The sequence below is a fragment of the Budorcas taxicolor genome, chromosome 5 (genome assembly GCF_023091745.1).
Source record: "Budorcas taxicolor isolate Tak-1 chromosome 5, Takin1.1, whole genome shotgun sequence".
Lineage (NCBI taxonomy): Eukaryota > Metazoa > Chordata > Mammalia > Artiodactyla > Bovidae > Budorcas > Budorcas taxicolor.
Genome location: NC_068914.1, coordinates 69597270 through 69625187, shown reverse-complemented (window position 1 = coordinate 69625187; position 27918 = coordinate 69597270). Strand labels below are relative to the sequence as shown.

General features: G+C 41.1%; 1 protein-coding gene across 1 annotated transcript; it reads left to right on the top strand.

Moving 5' to 3' along the window:
• Positions 1 to 230: 230 nt before the first annotated feature.
• NDUFA12 (NADH:ubiquinone oxidoreductase subunit A12) lies at positions 231 to 27918 on the top strand. The gene is made up of 4 exons (XM_052640753.1): positions 231 to 355; positions 1167 to 1249; positions 6352 to 6439; positions 27648 to 27918. The coding sequence occupies exons 1-4, from the start codon at positions 270 to 272 to the stop codon at positions 27826 to 27828; spliced, it is 438 nt and encodes a 145-aa protein (XP_052496713.1). The 5' UTR covers positions 231 to 269; the 3' UTR covers positions 27829 to 27918.

Genomic DNA, 27918 nt, shown 5'->3' with positions numbered 1-27918 from the left:
AACCCTAGTATAGGTGACTTTTCCACTTGTCCTGGCTTGTAAATGGCATCTCTGAAAACGAAGCTCTGGAGGGACAACAATCAAGCTCATCTTCTCTGGAAAACGGGAGGAGGCCACAAGGGGGAACTCCAGAGCCGCGCGTGCGCAAAACCAATTCCGCCTGCCGCGCGTGCTTGGGAACCTTCTGTCGTCGGCTCCCTGCGGCTGAGTGGCTGGTTCCGCCGGTGGGTTTCCGCGGCGCGCCGGGGAGGCGGGGCCTGCAGGACAAGATGGAGTTGCTGCAGGTCCTGAAGCGCGGGCTGCAGCAGGTCAGCGGCCACGGTGGCCTCCGCGGCTATCTACGAGTTTTGTTCAGGTAGGCGGCCAGCCATGCTCTTGGCTTCTGGGACTGGACTTACCCTGGCTGGTTTCTTGGAAAGGGGTTCGGGCTTGGGTCACCTTGGAGAATCCAACTCTTCTCAAGGACAACCGGCCAAGTCAGCCTGGCTTCCCCCGGCGGAAGTCTGTCCCGGGGTCTCCCGGCGACGGGATCAAAGCCGGCTGTAGAGACAGAGCTGAGACATAGCGGTGCGGACATGTATGGGCTGCACCCCTGCTCTGCTTCCTGGAGAGTAATGAGCCTGCCAAAAGCTCATACTGTGTGACCTTGGGAAACTTCGGGGTTTTTTTCCTCCTTCCCTGGCCTTCCCTTTCCTTTCGTGTACTGTAAGGAGTTAAAATGAAGTGATTACAATTTTCCCCGACTAGTCCTTCAACTCGGTGAATTGGACGAGCAGCATCGTACGGGGAAACGGAGTTGGAGACCTAGAGCCTAGTGAAAGAGCCAGGTGTTCGAATCATTTTAAGATGAAACACTTTAATTTCCAGGTTTCCTGAAGTTTATTGCTAACTTCAGTGCCTCAGACCTAGGGATAATAGATTTTTTAAAGTAGTCTTGTAATTTGAAGGTATTGGGTCTACATATTTAGTGTATTTAAGGCACATCAGTTGGCTCAGTTTCTCTTCTCTTGTGCTGGAAGTATACAATCGGTGACCATATCCAGCATCTCGTTTTTCTCCTTGGCACAGCTGCCTATGTTTGTGAAAGTTAATACTCTCTCTTTTTACCTACGTGTTGTAAATAAAGAATCTTTCCAAAATGTCTGTTTTCTTTTGGACATTCCCAGGGCAAATGATGTGAGGGTTGGCACATTAGTGGGAGAAGACAAATATGGAAATAAATACTATGAAGACAACAAGCAGTTTTTTGGTAAGTGCATTTTTTGGGGGTATAAGTAATGGGAGTGAGATTGGGATTTGATTTTAGTTTGTTTTCCATAATGTATTTTTGCAAGGTACTTGTAAAAGGATGAAGAACTCAATAGAAAAAAGAAAAAGATAATCCGCAGGAAAAGAAAATTAAGTCACCAACAAAGGCATGAAAAGATGCTCATTCTTATTTTTTTATTAAAAGAATACATGATTTTTTTATTTTTCAAGTTTTATTGAAATGTAGTTGATTTACAGTGTTTCAGGTATACAGCAAAGGGATTCATGTATGGGTGTATAAATACACATATTCTTTTTCTACATTCTCTTCCATTATAGGTTATTACAACGTATTAAGTTTAGTTCCCTGTGCTATATAGTAGGTCCTTTTTGATTATCTATTTTATGTATAGTAGTGTGTATATTAGGAGAAGGCAATGGCACCCCACTCCAGTGCTCTTGCCTGGAAAATCCCATGGACGGAGGTGCCTGGCGGGCTGCAGTCCATGGGGTCGCTGAGAGTCGGGCACAACTGAGCGACTTCACTTTCACTTTTCACTTTCATTCATTGGAGAAGGAAATGGCAACAACCCACTCCAGTGTCCTTGCCTGGAGAATCCCAGGGACAGAGGAGCCTGGTGGGCTGCTGTCTATGGGGTCGCACGGAGTCGGACACGACTGAAGCGACTTAGCAGCAGCAGTGTGTATATTTAAAATCTAAATTCCTAATTTATCCCTCTCACCCTCACTTGTAATTACAGAAATGCAGCTCAAAAAACAGTGTTATCTTTTTTCACCTGTTGAATTTTGAAGCATTTGCCAATCTGATAAGTACTTAGTGGGGAAATGCCGTAAGAGTATATACATTAGGACTTCCCTGGTGGTCTAGTGGCTGGGACTGCATGCTCCCAGTGCAGCGGGCCCAAGTTCAATCCCTGGTCAGGGAACTAGATCCCACATGCCCTCACTAAGAGTTTACACGCCACAGCTAAAGGTCCTGCATGCCACAAGGAAGATTGAAGATCGCATGTGCCACAGCTGAGACCTGGTGTAGCCAGATAAATAAATATATATATTTTTTAAACTATATACGTTAGTACAGTCCTTTTGGAGGACAGTCAGTAAATTTTTTTAAAATTTACATTACACATATCTTTTGTCCCAGCAATTCAACTTCTAGGAATCCACCTTAAATATTCTTGCAAACCAAAAACAACCATTGCAGCATTGTTTTACTAGTAAATTCTAAAAGCAACATTAATTTTCCATCAATTGGATACTGATGAATTGCATTTTTTTATAATACTTTGTTGTTATTAAGAATGATATAAACCAGTACATTTTATATAGAAAGATGTCAAAGATGTGTGTAACACAAGAAACTCCAGATGCAGAACAATTTGTTGCCTCACAGGAAGAAAATTAAGCTTTTTGTGTTCATATTCCAAATGCTGGAAGGAAATATAAGAAACTTAGCAGATGGTAAGGTTTCAACATTTTGTTCCTCCATGTTAAAACTTTGTAACTCTGAAGTTTACTTAATTAATGTCTCTCAGCCCCAGCTTCCTCATGTTATAAAGTAGCATCATCATAATAATATTTGCCTCATGCTGCTGCTGCTGCTAAGTCGCTTCAGTCGTGTCCGACTCTGCGACCCCATAGACAGCAGCCCACCAGGCTCCCCCGTCCCTGAGATTCTCCAGGCAAGAACACTGGAGTGGGTTGCCATTTCCCTCTCCATTTGCCTCATAAACTTGTATAAAAAACAGATAAAAAGTGAATGGGAGGAGCTTATCCAAATGTAGAATTTATCAGCCTCAACAAGATTAACACTGTGGGTCAGATACTTCTCTGTTGTGAGGGGCTGGTCTGTGCATTATGGAATGCTTAGCATCCTTGGCATCGACCCACCAAGTGCCAGAAACTTTCCTTCTGCAGTTGTGACAACCAAAAATGTCCCCAGACTTTGCCAAATGTCCCCGGGGGACAAAGTTGTCCCCTGTTGAGAACCGCTGGTCTATTGCTCGGGCTGTAAGTGCTCAAAAAATACTATACTACTGTTGCTATTACTATTACCTTCTTGAAGTGTTGGGAATTTTTTGCCATGTGCATTTATTACTTTTATAATAAAAAAATTATCTTTTGATTGAGATTAAAAGTATCAGAGAGGGAATAATTAGTCTTTATCCAGGGGGAAAACTGATAAGGTGAAATATAATGGCCTTGAGTGCCATATGCTTTCTAAACACATATAACAATCATTATCTACTTTAATATTTAGCATCTACTGGAGGTAAGCACTTTGATCCTCCCCCTCCCTCATTTTACAGAGGAAACTTGGTCATGGACCTTAATAATATTTTTAGGAATATATAAATCATCTATCCATGTGTGATTGCATTGGATGCAAGTTGGTCTACAAGGGGTAAACAGCAATATCCTAACACTCTGTAACCATAATTTTTTAATATTTAGGCAAATCATAGTTCTAGGCCTGCAGATGATTTTAAGAGATTATCAAAAAGCTGTTTGTTTGTTTTTTTAATAGAGAAAAAAACTGAGGCCCAAGAAAATGTCTTATCCAGAAGGAACTTAAATAACAGCTAGGTAGTGGCAGAGCCCCAGGCCAAAATTCTTTCTATTCATCGCTTTGTTACAAACTAGTATAATACTAAACTTCCTTCATTTTTTCCCCTTTTCTTTCCATTTTTGCCTCACATTGGAAATATGTTTCAGTTCAATTCAGTTGCTCAGTCGTGTCTGACTCTTTGCGACCCCATGAATTGCAGCACGCCAGGCCTCCCTGTCCATCACCAACTCCTGGAGTTCACTCAAACTCACGTCCATCTAGTCGGTGATGCCAGCCAGCCGTCTCATCCTCTGTCATCCCCTTCTCCTGCTCCCAATCCCTCCCAGCATCAGAGTCTTTTCCAATGAGTCAACTCTTCGCATGAGGTGGCCAGTGTATTGGAGTTTCAGCTTCAACATCAGTCCTTCCAAAGAACACCCAGGTCTTATCTTCTTTAGAATGGACTGGTTGGATCTCGTTGCAGTCCAAGGGACTCTCAGGAGTCTTCTCCAACACCACAGTTCAAAAGCATCAATTCTTCGGCACTCAGCTTTCCTCGCAGTCCAACTCTCACATCCATACATGACCACTGGAAAAACCATAGCCTTGACTAGATGGACCTTTGTTGGCAAAGTAATGTCTCTGCTTTTTAACATGCTGTCTAGTTGGGTCATAGCTTTCCTTCCAAGGAGTAAGCATCTTTTAATTTCATGGCTGCGGTCACCATCTGCAGTGATTTTGGAGCCCCCAAAAATAAAGTCTGACACTGTTTTCACTGTTTCCCGATCTATTTCCCATGAAGTGATGGGACCAGATGCCGTGATCTTAGTTTTCTGAATGTTGAGCTTTAAGCCAGCTTTACTTTTGCTAATTTAAAAAAGGATATATTTTGTTGTAAAACATTGAAACTTAGTGTATGAAGTGAAAAAGGAAAGCTTCCTTGTCTCATAGTTTTACCCCATTTTAATAGTATAATATAAATATTTCAAGATTCCTCGGTACATGTGTAAACATTCATTTTTAAAAATTATGCATGTTGTTTGTAAACTGAAATAATTTTACATAAAAATCATGAGTCATTTTCCCCATAGTAAGTTGAAGGTATCTACAGCATTCTTTTCTGTTTGAACACTTGTTTTGTGTTTTCTTATTTTACAAATTTTCATACCATTCTTTTTAATAGCAACACTGTATTCCACTGTGTGGAAGAACCTTTATTTTCTTGAATAGTTCACTGTTGGTAGACACATTGCCTTCAGCTTTTTGCTGTTAGAGACAATGCTGCAGCGAACTTGATTGTAACAATGGCCACATTTGCTTGTTAAAATATTCTAAGAGTAAATTCCTGTAAGTGGGATTGCTGAGTCTGAGTATGCACATTTAAAATTTTGCCAAGTATAGATTATGAAATTGCTAAAGCCCAGCTCTATCATGGCATCATTTTGCTTATTGGCTTAAAATTCATTACAGGGATGAATTCAGTATTCCCTTTGTGGGGGTGAGGGCAGTGAGGAAGAGATGAAAGAAATTAATGTTTATTATGCACTTACGTGCTCGATACTAAACTAGGTGTGTGTGTGTGACATTTTATTTTCATAACAATGTTAAGATGTGGGTATAATCATCCACTTTTAATAGATAAAGAAACTGAGGCTCATAACTTGCCTAACAGCTACTGATAATAAATGACAGTCTTGTATAGCACAGGGAACTCTACTTAACACTCCATAATGGCTTATATGGGAAAAGAGTCCTAAAAGAGTAGAGAAATATATATAAAAAACAGATTCACTTCACTCTACACCTGAAACACATCATTGTAAATCGACTATATCCCAGTAAAAAGTAAAAGAAAAAAAAGTGACAGTGTTCATTAAAATACAGGCCTTTGCCTAACAATTTTGTAAATTGTGGTTGGGCTGTCAGCTGTTTCATAGAAATTTGTTAAAACATGCAGCCATACTATTTTGATAACATGAGCTGTTCTACTTACCTAACCATCATATATAATGTTTGCTTATTATATAATAACCACCAATTTCCTAAAGAATCTCTGATGGTTATTTAAAAATATTTATATGGAAACCTGTAGCTCAAGTGTGGTTGCTGTGAATACATTTCTCTTGCCCCAATTTCAGGAGGAGCGCTTTTCTCTCCTGAATACCCAGAATGACTGGCAACATATTCCCTTTCCCTCTCTTATACCTGCTTGGCAGGGGACCTGGAGGGGAAAGCAAGGGTTCTGCACTGTGGAAAAGGCCTGAGCTCCACCCACAGAGTGAGTTCATTGCCCTAGAGGGGTTTTCCTGAGGTGGCCTCTAGGTTTTTGATAAACCTTGCCATGTACTTCTTGAGTTTACCTTCAGTAGTACACCCGGGTCTCTATAGTTCTCCAACTTTTCTCTTACATAAGAGCATATAAAAGTCTTTTCTTAATAAAAAGATTACTTTGATACTATGCAATTACGCGTTTTAGAAAGCTGGTCTTTATCTCCTCACATCTCTCTAAACTACATGTTGATTTTTCCATCCAGGCCGACACCGATGGGTTATATATACTACTGAAATGAATGGCAAAAACACATTCTGGGATGTGGATGGAAGCATGGTGCCCCCTGAATGGTAGGCTGCATCAGCATTTTATTTTATTTAAGTTGGCAGTATTACACAAATATTTGTCTAATTTATATTCCTAAGTTAATCGCTGGTGTTCTGAAAGCATTGGTCCCAATTGTGATGGCCATGTGACTAGTTATCCTAGAACTTAGTAGCTTAAAACAACAATAAGTATTTATCATGGAGTTTTTTGGGGTCAGGAGTTCAGACAAGACAGAGCAGGGATGGCTTATCTCTGCTCCAGGATGTCCGAGGCTTCAAGGAGAAGACTCAAAGGGCTGATGCTGGAACATCTTGTTACTGATTACATCCCATAGACCCTGATTGAGATTGACTCAGCACAAGCTTTATTCACTGGCCAAAGAGTGGAGAAGCAAGAACTATGTTCACAGATCAACTTCTTGCCTAGGTGGCAATAGTTTTTGTTCAGTTGCTTGGTCGTGTCTGACTCTTTGTGACCCCATGGACTGCAGCATGCCAGGCTTTGCGTCCTTTACTCTCTCCCCAAACTCTTGCTCAGACTCATGTCTGTTGAGTTGATGATCCCATCCAACCATGTCATCCACTGTTGCCCCCTTCTCCTGCCCTCAGTCTTTCAAGTTTGAACCAGCATCAGGATCTTTTCCAGTAAGTTGGCTCTTTGCATCAGGTGGCCAGAGGATTGGAGCTTCAGCTTCAACGTCAGTCCTTCCAATGAATATTCAGGAAAGGATTGACTGGTTTGATCCCCTTGCAGTCCAGGGGACTCGAGAGTTTTCTCCAGCACCACAGTTAAAAAGCATCAGTTCTTCAGTGCTCATTCTTCTTTATGGTCCACCTCACACATCCGTACATGACTACTGGAGAAACCATAGCTTTGACTAGATGGACCTTTGTCAGAAAAGTGATGTCTCTGCTGTTTAATATGCTGTCTAGGTTCGTCATAGCTTTTCTTCCAGGGAGCAAGTGTCTTTTAATTTCGTGGCTGCAGTCACCATCTGCATTGATTTTGGAGCCCAAGAAAATTGTCACTGTTCCCAATGTTTCACCATCTATTTGCCAGGAAGTGATGGTACTGGATGCCATGATTTTAGGTTTTGAATGTTGAGTTTTAAGCCAGCTTTTTCACTCTCCTCTTTCACCTTCATCAAGAGGCACTTTAGATCCTCTTTGCTTTCTGCTATTAGGGTGGTGTCATCTGCATATCTGAGGTTATTGATATTTCTCCCAGGAATCTTGATTCCAGCTTGTGCTTCATCCAGCCCAGCGTTTCTCATGATGTACTCTGCATAGAAGTTAAATAAGCAGGGTGACGATATACAGCCTTGACGTACTCCTTTTCAATTTTGAACCAGTCTGTTGTTCTATGTCTCGTTCTAACTGTTGCTTCTTGACCTGCATACAGGTTTCTCAGGAGGCAGGTCAGGTGGTCTGGTATTCCTATCTCTTTAAGAGTTTTCCACAGTTCATTGTGATCCACAGAGTCGAAGTCTTTAGAATAGTCAATGGAACAGAAGTAGGTGTTTTTTGGGAATTCCCTTGCTTTTTCTCTGATCCAGCAGATGTTGGCAATTTGATCTCTGGTTCATCTGCCTTTTCTAAATCCAGCTTGTACATCTGGAAGTTCTTGGTTCACATACTGTTGAAGCCTAGCTTGAAGGATTTGGAGCATTACTTTGCTAGCGTGTGAAATGAGTGCAGTTGTGCAGCAGTTTGAACATTCTTTGGCATTGCACTTCTTTGAGATTGGAATGAACACTGACCTTTTCCAGTCCTGTGGCCACTGCTGAGTTTTCCAAATTTGCTGGCATGTTACTGAGTGCAGCACTTTCACAGCATCATCTTTTAGGAGTTGAGATAGCTCAGCTGGAATTTCATCACCTCTACTGGCTTTCTTCATCATAATGCTTCCTGAGACCCCATGCCTCTCCAGGAGACTTTCAAAACACAGGCAGGTCTGGCTCAGTCTCAGACTGTGGCTCAGTCTCTGCTCCTTTCCCTGGGGTCCTGGTGCACACAAGGTTTTTTTGTGTGTATTCTCCAAGCATCTTGGGCTGGTATGAGGTTTGATTTTAAACTCAATTGCACCCCTCCTACCATCTTGTTGCGGCTTCTCCTTTGCCCTTGGGTGTGGGGTATCTTTTTTTGGTAGGTTCCTGTTTATTCAGCAGCTAGTTGGAATCTTGGTGTTCTCGCAGGAGGAAATGAGCACATGTCTTTCTCCTCCTCCATCTTACTCAATCAGTGGCAAGAGGGATTTTATTTTAAAAAGTGAAGACAAAGGGGGAGGAGTGAGGCTAATGATGGGGGGCATATGCATTAGTCTGCCAGGAAAGGTAGGGCTCCCCCCATCCTCAGGGAGTGGGGTGCCACTCCCTTTTTATCCTTTTTTTGTTATTAATATCTGGTCATCAGTGTTGGTAGGGGTGCCATTTAGTATCCTAATATCATAGAAATCAATGCATAAGACGACTCAGGGTTATTATAGTTGGAGGTCAGATTCACTGGTTGGTCTTATCTGGTTCCATCTGAGTTTTTGCTTGTAGCTTCCTTTCTTATCTCTGGACCCTTTAACTTAAAAATTTATGTTCACTTTTACTAAACGTGTGGGTGGCGGTAGTGGCTTGTTTGGCTGGTTTTAAGCAAGGACAACCTGGCCGAAGGTGGGGGTTGGAGGGTTTGAGCAAAGACCTGGAGCAGCTCTGACAACAGTCTGGAGATATGTTCTCTCCGTCTGGCAATTGATGCTGGCTTTTAGCAGGGGGCATGGCTGGGTGTTGGGTTGGAATACCCTCAGGTAGCCTGAGCCTCCTCAGGCAAATGCTCTGAGAGGGAGCGCCAGGCAGAAGCCATATTATCTGAGTTAGCGTTGGAGTCATCCAGTACTGAGTCTGCATCCCCTTGGCCGAGGCAGTTAGAAAGCTCTGTTCATGTTTAACAGGAGAGGTGTAGACTCTCTCTTGATGGAGAGGTGTCACCAATCATATTATTTGTTGGGTTACATAATGCGTGGTTGTCTTTGAGGGAAAACAGGGGGCTGTAGTATCACTTAGCCGTAGTGAAGAGAAAGGCTGAAAGCGCTCTGGCTCTGATCTTATTCAGCAGTTCAACTTAAAGCACATTCCTTAACCTCTCTGGAGCTTGGATTTCTCATCTGTTAAATGAGATTCCCTCAAATTCCTTAGGTCTCTAAAAACTATGATTTTTTAATATATCTATTTTTTAATGCAATTTCAAATCCTTGAATTACCAAAATTTTAATTAAAATAGTTCAAAAAAGTATTTATTTCTTAGATTGGTGGTTGATATACTCTAGAGATCCTTCCTAGAAGATCATGGTCTAGAAAATTTTACCAAAAAAACCACACCTGAAAATAAAGTATCAGGTTAATTGTGATCTTTTAGTTGAACTTGATCATCAGAAATAGTTTTGGGGCTCTACTGAGTAGAAACTGAGATAATCTTATAGTATTCACTTTCATTCTAAAGGCTCAAGTAGGAATTTAGGCACTGAGTGAATGGCTGAAGTGCCAGGGGTTCTGGGCGTTACAGGGAGCTGAACGCGCGCGCTCCATCAGTGAGGGCAGCGTGCTGCTCCCTACCAGCTCCACCAGGCGGGGATCCAGCCATGGGTTTCCAGATACGAGTTTTCAAGAGAAAGTGCAAATCTGCACTTCTTTATGAGATTTGTTTTCTGTCTGTTTGTTTTGAATGTTTATTTTAAAGATGCCTGTCAGTTTAGATATAGCACTGTCCAGTAGAAGTTCCCGTGATGATGGAAACGTCTGTAGCTACGCTCCCCAGTGGGGCTTCCCTGGCGGCTCAGTGAGTGATGAAGACCCCCCCTGCCAGTGCAAGAGACGCAAGTCCGATCCCTGGGTTGGGAAGATCCCCTGGAGAAGGGCATGGCAACCCACTCCAGTGTTCTTGCTTGGAAAGTCCCATGGACAGACGAGCCTGGCGGGCTACAGTCCATGGGGTCACAAAGAGTCCAACACGACTTGGCAACTGAACTACAACAAAACCACCAGCCGCATGTAGCCCAGAGTGCCTTGAAATGTGGCTAACGTGACTAAGGAAGTGAACTAATCTAATATTTTATTTAAATTGAACAGTCTACTTGACTGGACAGAGTAGATTTTTGTCTTTTTAAATATTATGTGAGCTAGGGAAAAAATGTTTATAAGGTTTCACGTACATACAGTTCTCAACTTGTGGCCCACTGCTTGGACTCCTTAGGACCGTTTACTCCTGTCAGTGATGTAGTTTGAAGACTACAGTATTGGAGTGTGTCTTTAATAAAACTCATTGGCTCTTAACATGAGAAAGCAGCACTGATGTTACTTGAGGCTGGGTTTTGGTGCTCTTTTTAATGGGAAATAATAATCTATGGTCTCTTAAAATGTGATTAGCTGTAATTTTAGGTCTGGAGCTATCTGCCTTCTCTAAAGGGACATTCTTTATGTCAGGGGCACTATTTGAGACCACTGTCTCAAAGTGGAGTGTTGGCTTTAGGTGACGAGGTACCCTGCAGTTTTCGTTTATTTGGTTGATGGTTTTGCGGAGGGGTTGGTCCTGAGAGCGTGTGGAAGGTCTGCGGGCTGTTGTTCAGACGGATGGCCATCGCCTTTAGAGTGCCCGTCTAGATCAGGGGGTAGGGGAGGGGACTGATGTAAGTTACGTGGGGTGAAACACATCTTAGACCATTAAATAGTTAGAAGTCTGAAATGAGAAGTACTGTTCAGCCAAGCCAGTCCTTTATATGTAAGATCTGAGATCACATAAAAAAGAAGCTGAAAGCTGTAGAAGAGAACATCACCTGCTAGGGTGCCGCCTGAGGGCAGTTGAGAATACAAAGCTGGGTTTCTTTGTGGAGTGGAGCCCCCTAAGTTCTGAGCACCTTTGATGACCCTTGTTTGTAAAGGAAGCCTAAAGGCTTGTGATGAGTCTTCGTTGGAGAAAGCGGTTTGGATTAGCTCAGCTGTTTGTTTCTCAGAAACCCCTTTTCTGAGTGAGTGCAATATGTTGTAGAACTCTAATCTTACCTTTGATTTGACCCATGAATAAATCTGAAGTTGGGTTGATTTTTCTTTCATTAGAGAGCCAGGTATTATGTGTAGAGTAATGAGCTACAGTCTGTCATCTTGATTCATTCAGATACTTATGGTGGAAAAACAGAAAACCTATGGTGTACCTAATGGGTGCCAAGAACAGTTGTGGGCTCTGAGAATACAACAAGTGAGTGAAACAAAGCCCTTGCTCTCATGAGAGGAAGCAGAAAAAAAGCATGTATTTTAGGAAACAGTTAATACAAGGGAGCTGATATTCATAAAGAGTGAGGACCTTCTCTCGTGGGGGAGGTGGCTGTTTGATACAGGGGTTAGGGAGGGCTTCTTGAAGAAGTGACAGTTGAAAAGGGGAGGGGATTGAGGGGGGGGAGGAATGAAGAGTTCCAGACAGCAGAAACCACAGGTGCAAAGGCCCGTTGTATCTGAGATATATTGCTTGTATTCAAAAGAACAGCAAAGTGGCCAGTTGGGCTGGAATGGAATGAGTGAGGGGAAGATGTCAGGAGACTAGCTAGCTAGGGCCTACAGTAGCTACATACATGTGGATCTTGTAAGTCATGGGTAAATCCTTTGGCTGTTTTTTTAAAGTTCTTAGAAAGCCACTGGAAGGTAAGATAAAGAGTGTGATCTGTTTTACAGGTTTTAAATTTTATTTCTTTATTTAGTTTTGGCTGGGAGGGGTCTTCTTTGCTGTGCGTGGGCTTTCTCTAGTTGCAGTGTGTGGGGGCTGCTCTTCACTGCAGTGTGCGGGCTTCTCATTCAGTGGCTTCTTATGTTGCGGAGCACAGGCTCTCGGGCATGCAGGCTTCAGTAGTTACAGCTTGCAGGCTCTAGAGTATGAGCTCAGTAGTTGTGGCACACAGGCTTGGCTGCTCCGTGGCATGTGGGATCTTCCTGGACCAGGGATCGAAACAGTGTCCCCTGCACTGGCAGGCAGATTCTTACCCACTGCGCCACCAGGGAAGTCCTGTTTTACAATTTTTTAAAAAGTGGAAACAATCCCAAATTTTCTGAAAAGTTCCAAGTACTTGAATCATTTCAAAGTAAGTTTCCAAAATGATGTCGTATTACGACAGAATTAACTTTAGTATATAACTCCTACAAATAAGTACATTCTCCTACATACATGGCTATGATGTAACATCAAAGGTAGGAAATTAAGTGATACGCCACTGCGGTTTAGGGTTTCATCAGTGTTCCCAACAGTGTCCTTTATAGCAAGAGGGTCTGGGCATGCCTTTCCTGTAAACCTCATTTCTCTCTAGTCTCTTGCACACTGGATTGGTTCATCAGTTTTTCCTTGATTTTTATGATCTTAACACTTACAAGATTGCAGGCCAGTTGTGTTGTCGAGTGCCCCTCAGTGTGTTTCCTCATAACTCGATGCGAGCTATGCATCTGTGGCAGGAATGTCACGGAAGCAATGTCAGGTTCTTCTTCTTGCATTTTGTTAAATGGCTTCTGATTTCCCCATATTTCTGCATTCTAAAGTTACTCATTTTCCCTTTACAATTAGCATTTTGTGGGGAGAAACTTTGAAGTTATATAACTATCCAGTTACTTAAGAAACTTACATTTATTTATAGCAGTATGAACTGTTACTTTAATCAGTGGGTTATAGTCCATTAATGGGCTGCCCAGGTGGCATCAGTGGTAAGAAACGTGCCTGCCCACGCAGGAGACATAAGAGATACAAGTTCCGTCCCTGCATGGGGAAGGTCCCCTGGAGGAGGGCACGGCAACCTGCTCCAGGATTCTTGCCTGGAGAATCCCCGCGGGCAGAGGGGCCTCTGTCCACAGTGTGGGCTGCAGTTCATAGTGTTGCAAAGAGTCAGACACAACTGAAGCAGTGTAGCAGCAGCATAATCTGTTAATATAATTTGTTCTTTTATTGCTCAAATTGAACAAATTTGACCAGTAGGAGTCCATTCAGTCTGCATTTGTGGACCTTTTAAAACATCTCCAGCATTCTTGGAGTGCATTCTTTCTGACAACACTTTTTCCAGGTTCATCTTACGTTTTCCCCGCCCCACCCATGAAAACAGCCATTTCTTTGAGGAGCCCTGTGTTTGTTTTGTTTTCTTGCTATTTTCCAGTACAGTATTTAGAAACTATAATAGTATCTAAGTGCAAGGCATGCTCACTGCTGTTGGGACACCACTGCTCCCAGGCCTTCTCAGTGGACAGGCTTAGTCGGCTCTAACAACTGTGTGTGTGCATGCATCTATATCTCTGTCTTTTTTAGTCTGCGTATTGAAAACCATGCATCCACAGCAATGCCACTGAATCCAGCCCAGCACCTCAGGTTATATTCTAGATTTTCCCTTTCCATATTTCTGTTTCTTCTTTTTTTTTAATAGAATTACTTATTTGATGAATTCCACTCTGTGTATTGAAGTTCTCATTGCTTCCTTCCACTCCCCACCTCTGAACGCCCTTCTTACCCACTTTTGCTTCCAGCATCCCACATCAGCTTGGCAACTCCCCCTACCTCCCCACGTGGATGCCTTCTTGTCCCCGTGCGGGCTCTGCCACCACACTCCTCCTCTCCACCCACTGTGCCAAGCAGACAGATGCTTACCTTGCTTAGCCCCAGCTAATGGCTCTTGGGGGCTTTCCTGGTGGTACAGAGGTAAACAGTCTGCCTGCCAGTGCAGGACCCGCAGTAGACGCGGGTTCATTCCCTGGGTCAGGAAGGTGCCCTGGAGGAGGAAACAGCAACCCATCCCAGTATTCTTGCCAGGGTTATCCCAGAGGTTGGACAGAGGAGCCTGGCGGGCTGTATAGTCCCTGGGGTCACAGAGTCAGGCACGGCTGAGCACGCACACACCGTTGTCTACTCCTGTGTAACAGATTTTTCAAATTTAGTTTAAAACAATAAACATTATCTTACAGTTCCTGTGGGTAAGAGTTTGAGTGCAGCTTAGCTGGATGTCTCTGGCTTAGAATGTCTCACAAGGCCACACAGAAGACACCGTATGTTTGCTGTTGTTGTTCATTTGTTCAGTGGTGTCCGACCATTTGTGACCCATGCACTGCAGCACGCCAGGATTCCCTGTCCTTCACCCTCTCCCAGAGTTTGCTCAGACTCATGTCTATTGAGTCAGTGATGGCATCCACCCATCTCATCCTCTGTTGTCCCCTTCTCCTCCTGCCTTCAATCTTTCCCAACATCGGGGTCATTTCTAATGAGTCAGCATCAGGTGGCCAAAGTATTGGAATTTCAGCATCAGTCCTTCTAACGAATATTTAGGGTTGATTTCCTTTAGGATGGTCTGGTTGGCTCTCCTTTCAGTCCAAGGGACTCTCAAGAGTCTTCTCCAACACCACAGTTCGAAAGCATCAGTTCTTTGTCACTTAGCTTTCTTTATAGTCCAACTCTCACATCCATACATGACTACTGGAAAAACCATAGCTTTGACTATATGGACCTTTGTCGACAAAGTAATGTCTCTACTTTTTAATACGCTATCTAGGTTTGTCATAGCTTTTCTTCCAAGGAGCAAGCATCTTTTAATTTCATGACTGCAGTCACCGTCCACAGTGATTTTGGAGCCCAAGAAAATAAAGTCTGTTACTGTTTCCATTGTTTCCCCATCTCTTTGCCATGTGAGGCTGCAGTCATATTGAGGTTTACATTTGGAAGGATCCACTGTCAAACTCATTCATGTGGCTGTGGACAGAGCGGCGGCAGCTGGTTTTCCCAGAGTTACAATCAGGAGCAAATGAAAGGGAGCACCATAGTTGGAAGCCTCAGTCTTTTTAAACCTAATCTCAGAAGTGACACCCCACATTGATGCTGTATTCTGTTGTTTAGAGTTGAGTCCGTCGGGCTAGCCCACACTCAAGGAGAGGTGTGTTCACCAGGAGGATGTGGTCATTGGAGGTCATCTTAGAGGCTGCCCACCACAGAGACGCATTTTGAAGTAATTTGGACTAAACTGGATTTGCGGATAGATTGGATTTTGAGAGAAAAGGGTAGCTTCAAGATTTTGGCCTGAACTACTAGTGGTATATTATCTGGGAAGAGGAGAAGCAGGCAGGATGGGAGAAGCAGAATTGGAAGGCGTAATCAAGAGTTCCATCTGAGATGCCTGTTAGACAGCCAAGTGAGTGTGGTGGGTAGATAGTTGAAAACATTAGTCTGGAGGTCAGAATAGAGGTTGGTGCTGGAGATAGGACTTCAAGTGTGATTTTACCTAGTATAATATGCAGTTTTCATAAATTATGGGTAAAAGGGTTGAGAGACTCTGATCTTCGGTTAAATATCTAGCTCTGTTACCCTGGAAACCAGGTTAGATTGTATCAGTCATATTGCTGGATAAAACTGATCCTTGATTGGCAAACTGCATCTAGATTGAGAGGACTTACAAATGCCTGATGAGTTAGCTATGTTTGGGCTCCCCTGTCTTGTTGCTCTTAGAACCGATATGTCCCTGCTGGGAACGGCAGTCCTGAAGCCGTGCCTGTGTAGTTGTTAGCAGAGATGTTAGCTTTTGTGGACATGAAGCTTTAAAGTCAGGGCAGCTCCGGCACCTGCCTCGTGTGGCTCTCACCTCCCTTGAGCCTGTGCTGTGTCATCTAGAGAGTCAAAGATGGATGTCTGGGTGAGCCATGTCCCCTGGACGAACTACTGCAGAGACTCCCGGTGGGAGGGACACCTGATGGGTCCCTGTGCTCCTCAGGCTGTGGTCCCTGTGCCCGGCCCTTCTGAGTTCTCAGGGGCCCTCTGTGGCCTCTGACAGTCTCTGAGTCCGTTGAGTAGTTACATAGTCTCACCTGGGGAAGGATTTCCCTTCAGAGGCATACTTTCAGTGTTTTTGGTAGAACCAGGGCATATTTTTAATGAACTTGTGGCTCACTTAATGCTCCCCATCTTTGTGGTAACATGAGAAATTGTGTGGGAAAATGAGTTCATTTTGTCAGTCTTGTCTCAAAGCCTTCATTTTCTTTGAATGTGTCAGCAGTCGGTAAGGTCTAACTGTAGATAAACAAAAGGTATCCACGGTGGTGCAAACATCTTGGATGGGCAGTGGAGCCACTCGAACCTTGAAAATTAAAGAAAAAAATTATTGCCTAGAGCCCAGCACAGCACCCAGCTTACAAACAGTTCATGCCATTGAGTGACTATTTATTGAGTACCCCACTATGTTTCAGGTACTCATGGGTTTGTACATTTATACAGATGAAAATATATAAGAGCCTGTCCTGGAGTTTATAGTCACTTAATGAGTACTGGCTAGTAGACTAATACTGTATTGTAACTTACTATCTGTTACTTGTCTTTGTTACAGTACCTTCCTTTTCTTATCTGTTTTATTCATTTAAAGTGAAAGTGAAGTCGCTCAGTCTGACTCTTTGCCACCCCATGGACAGTAGTCTACCAGACTCCCCAGTCCGTCCATGGGATTTTCCAGGCAAGAGTACTGGAGTGGGTTGCCATTTCCTTCTCCCAGGGGATCTTTCCAACCCAGGGATCAAACCCGGGTCTCCCACGTTGTAGGCAGGTGCTTTTACTGTCTGAGCCACCAGGGAAGTCCTTTATTCATTTATGGGGTCAACGATTAGATTTTAATTTCTCCTTTAACTTGGCTGAATAGAATACTCAGTCTTTATTTCAGTGGATTACAAATACTGTCTTATACTGTTTTGGAGTACCCTCAATTTTATCTTTAAGTTAGCTGATTGCCACCATCTATACAATAATGCACAATAATAATTATTTTCATTTTTATGGTAGTAAACCAATTAAATAATCAGTATCTACATGAAATTTGACACGATAAAATGTTGTTGAATACCAATGGAAAGAAAATTTGGGCAGTTGTTTTGCATAATAGTATAAAATTGCTGTTTTCATTTACATCAGGAGAAACAAAGTTTTGTTTGTGTGTGGTTTGAAATATTTGAACTCTGAAATCCTTCGAGCCAAGTTAAAAAAGAAAAAACCATGGCTTGCCTGGATTTTTCTTTACTGTGGATATACTTTTTTCCCACTTGGTGGCACTTTCTGTTCATTTTAAAGTAACATGTCCTTCCTTCTTCCGTATAGTGCACTGGTCTCTCCTCCTCATATATTAATTTTTCTTATTAAAATTAATGGTTATATTACTCAAGTAATACATAAGTACTTTTTAAAAGAAATTATAGCTTATGTTCAGAAGTTTTCGCTTTTTTTTTTTTTTTTTACAGAAAATACTTTTTCCTTGAAGATTTTTTTAGTGCCATGGTGACATTGACAATGGTTTTTCTCCTGTAGGGTTAATTTATTTAGGATACCTGACACAGTCCATAGGGTTGCAAAGAGTCGGACATGACTGAAGCAACTTAACATACACACAGCATCATTTTAGTCAGCTTTTTTTTTTCACTTGACAGAAGATGTTCTAGAAGCCTTTGTAGAGAAGTGAGGTAGCAGGTGGGGAGGATTACCTGGAGGTGATTACTTGGGGGTTGAGAGACTGGGTGGGTGGTGGTACCTTTCATTAGGATGGGAAGACTTGGAGACGAGTAGCCTGTGAGGGTGGAGGGTAGGAATCAGAAGCCTCCTTTTTGGATGTAGGAAATTTGAGATAACATGCCAGAAATCCAAGTGAACAATTATGTTAAGTAAACAGCAGGATAGATGAATCTGTAGCTTAGGACAGAGGTCAAGCCAGTAAAGAACAAGTAGTTACTAGCAAAGTAAGGATGGAGAAGGCAATGGCAACCCGCTCCAGTGTTCTTGCCTGCAGAGTCCCAGGAATGGGGAAGCCTGGTGGGGTCGCGCAGAGTCAGACACGACTGAAGTGACTTAGCAACAGCAGCAAAGTAAGGCAGAGAAGGCAATGGCACCCCACTCCAGTATTCTTGCCTGGAAAATCCCTTGGACGGAGGAGCCTGGTAGGCTGCAGTCCATGGGGTCGCTAAGAGTTAGACACGACTGAGCGACTTCCCTTTCACTTTTCACTTTCATGCATTGAATAAAGAAATGGCAACCCACTCCGGTGTTCTTGCCTGGAGAATCCCAGGGATGGGGGAGCCTGGTGGGCTGCCGTCTGTGGGGTCACACAGAATCGGACACAACTGAAGCGACTTAGCAGCAGCAGCAGCAGCAGAGTAAGGAAGACAAGAGAGATTAGCATTTCAACAATCATAGGAAGTCTAACTGTGTTGATTTTTGCTGAGAGGTTAAGTAATAAAAGGACAGAGAAGTGTCCATGTGCATTTGGCAGTATGAACTTCATTGAATCTAAATGGAATCTGTTCTTGAAAAAAATGTGAAGAGATCAGAAAAATTTTTTTAAATCTGTTAGGTGGACAGGGATAATCCACATACACCCCTAAGAAGCAACCACTGTCAGCATTTGCCATATTTCCTTTAGTCTTTTAAAATAAATGTTTATGTTAGTTGTGTTCCTAATCGTTCAGTTTTACTTACTGTTTTTTTTTTTCAGTCTATAATATAAGCAATTTTCCTTGTTATTAAAAAGAATCCTTATAATCATGATTGTAAAAATGTACATTTGTTATAGAAAACTTGGAAAATCCATAGAAGGACAAACAAAAATAAACTAATTCCTTAGCCAAGAAATAAGCACTGTTAAGATTTTGTTCACTGATTGAACAGATACCAGTTTGTTGGCTTTTGAGTAGAGAAGGAATATGTTCAAAGGACCACAATGTGGAGAACAGGTTGTAGTTTATTGGTCGCGTCTTCTTTAGAAGATTTGTGATTATAAATATTAATAACTGTATATAGGTAAATGTGTATATACAAATACATTTGTTACATACATTATTTTGTTTCTCTTCCCCCTCCCCTCACTTAATATAGCACAAATGTTTTCACTTAATATGCTGCTTGTCAGTTTGAGTGTTTTAGTGTAGAGGGGCTTTGAATATAGACAGGACTAATGGCAATTTGGGTTTAAAATGAATATTCTATTAACTATAGCTGCAAACTTTAAAATGTAGTTGCTCTTAAGCTTTGAGGATTTGTTTATGAATAGGATAGCGAGATTAGTAACTTGAATATTTGTGCATAAAAATAAACAATTATATTCTCTTGTTCGTTGATGAATGGTTAATAAACGCTAATGGAAAGAATTACATTCTCCTAAGGAGTTAGCTCTGGAGAAGGAAATGGCAACCCACTCCAGTATTCTTGCCTGGAGAATCCCAGGGATGGGGGAGCCTGGTGGGCTGCCGTCTCTGGGGTCGCACAGAGTCGGACACGACTGAAGCGACTTAGCAGCAGCAGCAAGGAGTTATCTCCACTTGCAATGTTAGTTAATTACATCCCTTTAAGCATTTTAGGGCACATTTATAAATGTAATATATTTGATTTTTTAAAATATCTTCAGATGCCCAGTGTAGGTAGGTTAATGAACCTATCACGCAAAATGTTCCTAAGCCCTTAAATGACTCTTGTTTATTCAAGCCAAAAATTTAAGGGTCCTTTTAAACTCTTTCTCTAGTAACTATTCTATCAGCGTGTTCTTTCTGCTTTATTTTCTGAATATATCCCATGCCTAATCACTGCGTCTATGGCTGTTACCCCAGTCCAAAACACAGTAATGTCTTGCCTGGACTTCTGCAACCACTTAACTGGTTGGCTTACATTCTTACAATATACCAGTATTCCCAACATACTGAGTGATCTAGTGTGTGTGTGTGTGTGTGTGTGTGTGTGTGTGTGTGTGTGTGTGTGTGTGTGTGTGTGTGTGTGTGTGTGTGTGTGTGTGTGTGTGTGCGCGCGCGTGTGTGTGTGTGTGTGTGCACACGCATGCGCAGTTGCTCTGTCGTGTCTGACTCTTTGTGACCTTATGGACTATATAGCCAGCCAGGCTTCTCTGTCCATGGGATTTTCCAGGCAAGAATACTGGAGTGCATTGCCATTTCCTACTCCAGGGCAGATTCCTGACCCAGGGATCAAACCTGTGTCTTTGCATGTCCTGCATTGGCAGGCAGATTATTTACCAGTGTGCCACCTGGGAAGATGATTAAGTGATTAGAGTGGCTATTTTAAAATGTTAACTCAGATTATATCAGCACTCTGCTCAGAACTCTCCATTGGCTTTCCATTTTGATGAGAATTAAAATTCCAACTCTTCACTTGGTCTGCAGGGCTTCCTTGATAGCTCAGTTGGTAAAGAATCAACCTGCAATGCAGAAGACCCTGCTTCGATTCCTGGGTTGAGAAGATCCACTGGAGAAGGGATAGGCTACCCACTCCAGTATTCTTGGGCTTCCCTTGTGGCTCAGCTGGTAAAGAATCCACCTGCAATGCAAGAATCCTGGGTTCGATCCCGGGGTTGGGAAGATCCCATGGAGAAGGGAAAAGCTACCCATCCCAGTATTCTGGCCCGGAGAATTCCAGGCACTGCATAGTCTGTGGGATCGCAAAGAGTCAGACACGGCTGAGCGACTTTGACTTCACTCGGTCTGCAAGGCCATGTGCCATCCTGGCCCTTCCCGGTCTCTGTGCCCTGCCCAATTCACCACCCTGCTGACTCTTGACTTAGCAGCCACGTTGGCCTTCTGGCTTTCCTCACGGAGTGACCACACTCCTACCTCAGTTACTTTGCACTAAATGTTTCCCCAGATTGCACGGCTCATGCCCGCAGGTAGTTCACATGTCTGCCCCAGTGACTGCCGTAGCTGAAAGAGCCCCGTCCTTCTCCCACGGCTCGTTTCTCCAGCTGCCATGCTTCTTGGTAAGACTCTTCTTCACTGTTGTGTTGCTAATGCCGAAATCAGTGTCTCACACATAGTAGTTGCTCAGTAAACTTTTGTTAGATGAATGTGGGCATACTGTTTTACTTGAAACAACTATTATTTTGCTTTTTGGATACAGTAATTTTATTTGCTTCTGCTAGCTGATCCAAAAATGGTATATCTGCACTTTCTTTTAATAGCTTTTTATGAATTTGAAGCTGTAATATATTTACCTCTGAGTTCCACTCTAACTTCAGCCTGTCTTTTTAGATATCTTGTCCCACTGAATCGTATCTTAGTCTTTTAGAATATTATTTTCCTAAATAAATTGCCATCTCTCAATGCCAGAGAATATTGTCTTCCTCTTGATATACCTGCCCAGTCTGTCCTTCTTCAGATAGTGTTGTATAAAATACTCTGAATTGAAATTAGTGTTACTCAGTACAGTGGGTTGCAGGTTATTTTCAAAGTAGTTCCTTCCTAATGTTTATTTTCTGTTTCAGAAAATGAGTATTAAGTGGCTATGTTTTAAGAAACTATAAACTGCATGTTTACGTAGATATTTAGGTGTTACAGAATATTGCTTTATAATAAATAACACACTTTATTCACTATTCAGTGTAACATTTCACAAAGATGTGTTGTTGGAAAATTTCATACCTGATTGTGGAAATAAACTGGGTAGTTTGGTGAACAAAGAACTACTCTGCAATTTCCAGACAGAATCTATTTGATGTTCACAGGTTATCAAAGTCTAAAATGTGCCACACATAGTCATATGTAGAAATTTCTGAGGTTTCTAAATTAGAAAAACAGTTTGAACCTTTTCTATGTAACTATAGTGAAAGACATTGTGCTGTGGAAGTGACATAGGAAAAATTTCCATTAAGGTAGACTGAGAGAAACTGTCTGCTACTAAAACATTCAGTACTTAAAAGAGAGTGATTTTTTTTTTAAGTGATGGCATAAAGTGGGATGAAATGGGGTTAGAAGTACAAGAACCTACTTATGAAAAGTGAAAGTGAAGTTGCTCAGTCGTGTCCGACTCTTTGCAACCCTGTGGTCTGTAGCCTACCAGGCAAGAATACTGGAGTGGGTTGCCATTTCCTTCTCCAGGGGATCTTCCTGACCCAGGGATCAATCCCAGGTCTTCCACGTTGCAGGCAGACGCTTTAACCTCTGAGCCACCAGGGAAGCCCTATAAGAACCTACTTATAGTCTCAAATAAATGACAGATGACTTCAAGGAGGATTTGAAACCCTGCTAGTTGTTTTGAATCTCTAGTTGTTTTGAATTTGGATTTTAATTTTTAATAGCTTTCTTTTGTCTTACAAAGTAGTACATGTCTGTTACAGAAAATTCAGAAAATAACGAAGCAAATAAAAGCAACCTATTATCCTACCACACAGAGACAAACTACTGTTGATATTTTGATATATATTCTTCTTATTTCCCCTTTTCCTATGCATATATAGCCATTGTTTTTGTTTTTAATGTAAGTGGATTTTTTAAAGTGGTAGCTTGTGTGTGAATCCTGGCTTCAGCATCACGGGCAAGTTATTTTTAAACTCTTGGTGCTCTGGTTTCCTGATTTATTAAATCGGGTTAATAACATCTGTCTCATAGAGTTCTTTTAAGAATTAAATGAGTTAATATTTATAAATTGTTTAGAACAGTGCCATGACTTACACTTACAAATGCTATCTAGTATCATTCAGTAAATTAAGTAAATAACCTGCTTTTTAGGCTTAACATTTGGTGAGCATTCTCTGTTAACATAATATTTACTAAGGCATTAATCTTCCGTCATATGGATATGCCCTGAGTTAAAGTATTCCCTATATTATTCTTGGTTTTGTTCTTTCTGTGTTTTTACTGTTATAAGTAAAACTTTGGTCAATATCCTTGTATGTAAGCGTTTATCCACACAACCTATTTTCTATGGCACATTCCTACAAGTAAAATTGCTGAGTCCGGAAGTGTACATGTTTTGTAAGTGTTTGGTACCTATTGCCAAATTTCCCTCAATTGACATTCTCGGGGTAAATACATTCACAGTATGTGAGTTTGATTTCTCTATAACTTCACCAATACTAGATATTATTTTATTTTTAAATCTTTACCAGCTTAGCAAGTAAAAAGTTGTATCTCGTTTTAATTTTTATTCCCTTGGCTAAACTTTTTTGTTGTTTATCTTTTTTCTTTTTATGACTCATCTCTTAACATCATTTATCTGTTTTGCTCTCGGATGTTTAACTTTTTCTGTTTTGTAGTGATAGATGAACTCCTTTTCTGTATATTTCCCCATTTCTTTTATTTTTCAGAGTTTTAGGACATAAACATACTTCAATTTTTATGTAATAAAATTACCGTTTTTTTTCTTCACGGCTTTTGGACTTTGATGTTAAGCTCAGAAATGGGCCTTCATATTCTGTTAGTATCAATACATCTTATGAATATAAATATTCTTGCACTTTTTTCTCAACAAAATTGTCATAGCATAATTTATTGAGAAAAATTTACTTTCCCCAATAATTTGATAAGCCAGTCTTACCTTATATATCCTTACGTCTAGGGGATTTTGTTCTATTTTTGTACCAAATTCTTAGTACAAAGTTTTTGTACCAATTTTTATATTGTTTTAATATCTGTGACTTTAAAGTCTGGTATTGCCAGCCTTCCTGATTGTTGTGTTTTCAAAGTGTTCTTAAGATAGGCTTGCAGCTGATCCTTAGAATTATAATTGTCAAACCCTATTGAGATTTTGATTCAGATTGCATTTAATTAAAAACAGTAATTACTGAGCTGAAGAAGTTTGAGTTGGCTATCTTGTAATGAATTGTCTTTGGTTTTTATTTTGTTAAATATATCAATCTTATCCTATGGTTGGACGGATCTCAGGATTTTGACAGATACTTAAGTGCTATCATCATCCCTGCCAGTTTTCATCTGTTGCTTGTATTTAAGCTCTGATCAAGATGTTCTTTTCAGCTGCTGGGAAACTGTTCAGGCCTCAGCTGTGTGACGTACATGCTGTGGGGCCTTGAGAAGGTGGTTTCAAATCTGTTTCCTCAATTTAAAAATACAGAATACTTAGTATTATTTAAGTGATGGAGTGGTATGCATGAGAATGTTTCATAAACTAAAGTGAGATGGAGTAATAATAGTTTTAGTATAATGAATATTTTTACCTCAGAAAACAATCTGGAGGGGTTTGTGTGGTTTTTCTTAAGTCTGTTTTTTGAAAAGTTGAAAAATTTTTGTTGTTTCTAGGCTCAGTGATGTTAGGTAAAAATAACTGAAACATGAACACAGACTCCAGCCTTGATTCCCAAAGTTAATAATGTTTATTATCCAAGGAAAAGATTCAAAACTGCCTATATTTTTGTTGCTGTTATTTGTTAATGTTTTATTTCTGAAAAGGAAAATTAAACTTTTTATCTTTGTTATTAATATCCATCTTAAAGATTGTTTACCATCTGACAATCTGTTTTATATGGTGTATATTTTCATTTCTTAAATTTCCTATTAGGCTGTTTTATTCTTTCTTCAGAAATGAATCCCCCCATTTTGTACTTACAGTGGCTAACAACCTCAAACTTAAGTGAAGTAGTATGTTTTCAAAGAAAGAGCAGGTCGTCTTTTCCTGTTACTTTCTACACTTCTTTTTGTGTTCCAGTCTTTCTGTTTTCCTCATTAACAACTGAAAATTGGATCAACCACCTGTGGAATTTATTTCCACTTGAGTTGTGTTGTAATTATGGTTTAGTATCTTTGTTATTTTTACATACTTGAATATATTTCAGTATTAAGTTTTTCCCAAAGTGTAATCTGTTTTCATTACAAATATTTATCTCTTTTGTATTTATAACTTTTTGCCTTTCTGCCAGTCTCCTTATTTATAGTCTTACTGACTTTATCAAGTTTAAGTTTATATTTTGTCCTGTAAGGTAATAACAGTGATATAAAATTGAAGTGGGTCTGATGCCAGCTCAACACAGTTTTTTAGGCAGTACTCTTAGTCCATTGGTGCCTTTAATTAATTGGAATAAAAATGACCCCAATGAAAACCTGTTTGCACAAACTCTTTGGGGTGAAAATCTAAAAGATATAGTTTCTTTAGGCTTTATTTAATAATATAGTTATAACAGAAGGGTTATATTAGGCTGCTGCTAAATCACTTCAGTCGTGTCCGACTCTGTGCGACCCCATAGACGGCAGCCCGCCAGGCTCCTCCGTCCCTGGGATTCTCCAGACAAGGACACTGGAGTGGGTTGCCATTTCCTTCTCCAATGCATAAAAGTGAAAAGTGAAAGGGAAGTCGCTCAGTCGTATCTGACTCTTAGCGACCCCATGAACTGCAGCCCACCAGGCTACTCCATCCATGGGATTTTCCAGGCAGGAGTACTGGAGTGGGGTGCCATTGCCTTCTCTGTATATTAGGCTAGCAGATTATAAACATTTTCTTATTTCTTGTAGCTTCTTATTCTAACATAATGAGAATAAATTATTGTTTACTCATTCCCTGACTCCAGTCAATAGTCTTACTAGATGAACATTTTCAGATTTTATCTGTTGGCGGTAAAAGTTTCTTTTAGTTTTCTTTCCTTTTTTTTTTTTTGGCCTCACAGTGCAGTCTGTGGTATCTTAGTTCCCTGACCAGGGGTTGAACCTGGGCCCTTGGCAGTGAAACTGCTGGGTCCTAACCATTGGACCACCAGAGAATTCCCTCCTTTTTTAGTTTTCTATCTCATTTTAGCATTTTCTGTCTCTCTGTGAGCTCTCAGTTAAGTTACTGAATAGGCGTATAAAAGCTTTGGACTCTGCTTCTTTAAATATCGTTTTAACTTTCAGGAGTCTTGATGACAATTATTTGAATAAAAATGGCTCAGACAGTAAAGAATCTGCCTGTCGGTTCAGCAGATCTGGTTTCAGTTCCCTGGATTGGGAAGATTCCCCTGGAGAATTCCATGGACAGAGAAGCCATGGGGCTGCAAAAAGTCGGACATGACAGAGCAACGTTTTTTTGAACACACTTTTTTGTAGTTAGGCTGACTCAAAAGGCGAAAGTTAAATATTTCTGCTGTGCCTTAACTTACATAAAACCCCTTGGTAAGTAAGAGCTCTGGTTTTCACAGCTAATCCCTCCTTCAGGTGGCTAGTGGAGCCTGTCTCACCACCGGTGTCTCATAATAATCATGGTTTATTGGTCCAGGTTACTTTCACTAATCCCCATTTTCCTTTGGAGGATTTAAGAGAGAAAGCAGCCTGGTGGGTTCAGACTTCCTCATTCTTCGTTGTGTTAGCTGGTCATGATATAATTATCTTTAGACACAAATATAGCAACTGTAATAATATTTTATTGGTCTTAGACAGTTACCTAGCTGTATCTGTCAATTACTGTTTGCAAATATTCTTAAACTTACATAGCATCATGCATTTTTCTCATTAGCTTTAGTCAGTTAATTTACTGAAACTTCCTTGACTTGCCCTTTCCTCTCTAGCTGGATAATCCCCTCACCCCACCCCAGCCCTTTTTTCCCCTAGGAGCTGCAATTCTGTGCCTGTCACCTCATTCCCTTTTCTTATAGAGTCATCTTTGTCTTATGAGCTCGGGGTCTTGTTATGAATTCTCTCTCCCCTTCCTTTCCCATATAAATTCAGCTTGGTTTTCTGCTCAGTTCTACTGTTTGTCCCTTGGACTTAGTTTCTTTCTTTTCTGTTATTAGAGAGTTTTCTGTACTCCAGGGAAATGCCCGGCTTCCTTCTCTAGGAAGGCACCTCCCCCCAAGTATCTTTTTACAAACACTTGAAGCTGAAACACTCCTGAACTTTGGGCTGTAGTTGAACAATTTTATTATAACAAACTGTATGTCCTCTAGTGCTCAGACTTAAGCTTTGACTTAAGATGCATGCAGAGACCCTCTTCTTCGACAGGAGCCTGAAGGGTTTCAAACTAGAGCTTCATGAACCAGAGCATCCTGAGCATACTGAAACTGCGGAGGCAGCCTCTAGCATCTAATAGAATAATGCTGTACGTCATCAGTTCTAAACTACGTTTTTATATCTAAAATTAAGATACATGTTATAATCAATAGTGCCACAATTTAATTAGCAGCATCTTCTTTTCTTTCTTAGTGATACATAAAATAATGGTGTATCTTAAAATTGATGGGGTCCTAGATTTGATGACTTATAATAATCATAAAAGCAGTAGCTAACATTTGTTGAGTACCTACCATGCACAGGAGTTTTTCTAGGTATTATCTGATTTAATCCTTATACTTTTCTTAGTAAGAATGTTCAGATGAAGCAACCAAGGCATAGGAAGGTTCAGCTAGTTAGTGATAGAGCTGAGATTGGAGCTCAAGCAACATCATAACTCGAGAACTGCTCTCTTAATCTCCTCCTCCTACACTAGGCTGCCTCTTCATAACTGCCTTTTTTTCTCTCTCTCTCTCTTTAAGGCATCGTTGGCTTCACTGTATGACTGATGATCCTCCAACAGTAAAACCACCTACTGCTCGTAAATTCATTTGGACAAACCATAAATTCAATCTGAGTGGCACTCCACAACAGTACGTACCTTATTCCACCACTAGAAAGAAGATTCAGGAGTGGGTCCCACCTTCGACACCTTACAAGTAAAGACAACGAAAAGCAATTTATGTGTAAAATACGGGGCTTTTCCTATAATTGTAGTGCTTACTGTTAACTTGATTAAAGTTATTTGATTAA

Coding starts and splice junctions, on each gene's coding strand:
- NDUFA12 (XM_052640753.1), top strand. CDS start 270: ATGGAGTTGCTGCAGGTCCTGAAGCGCGGGCTGCAGCAGGTCAGCGGC. Junction 356..1,166: donor TATCTACGAGTTTTGTTCAG/GTAGGCGGCCAG, acceptor GGACATTCCCAG/GGCAAATGATGTGAGGGTTG. Junction 1,250..6,351: donor AGACAACAAGCAGTTTTTTG/GTAAGTGCATTT, acceptor TTTTCCATCCAG/GCCGACACCGATGGGTTATA.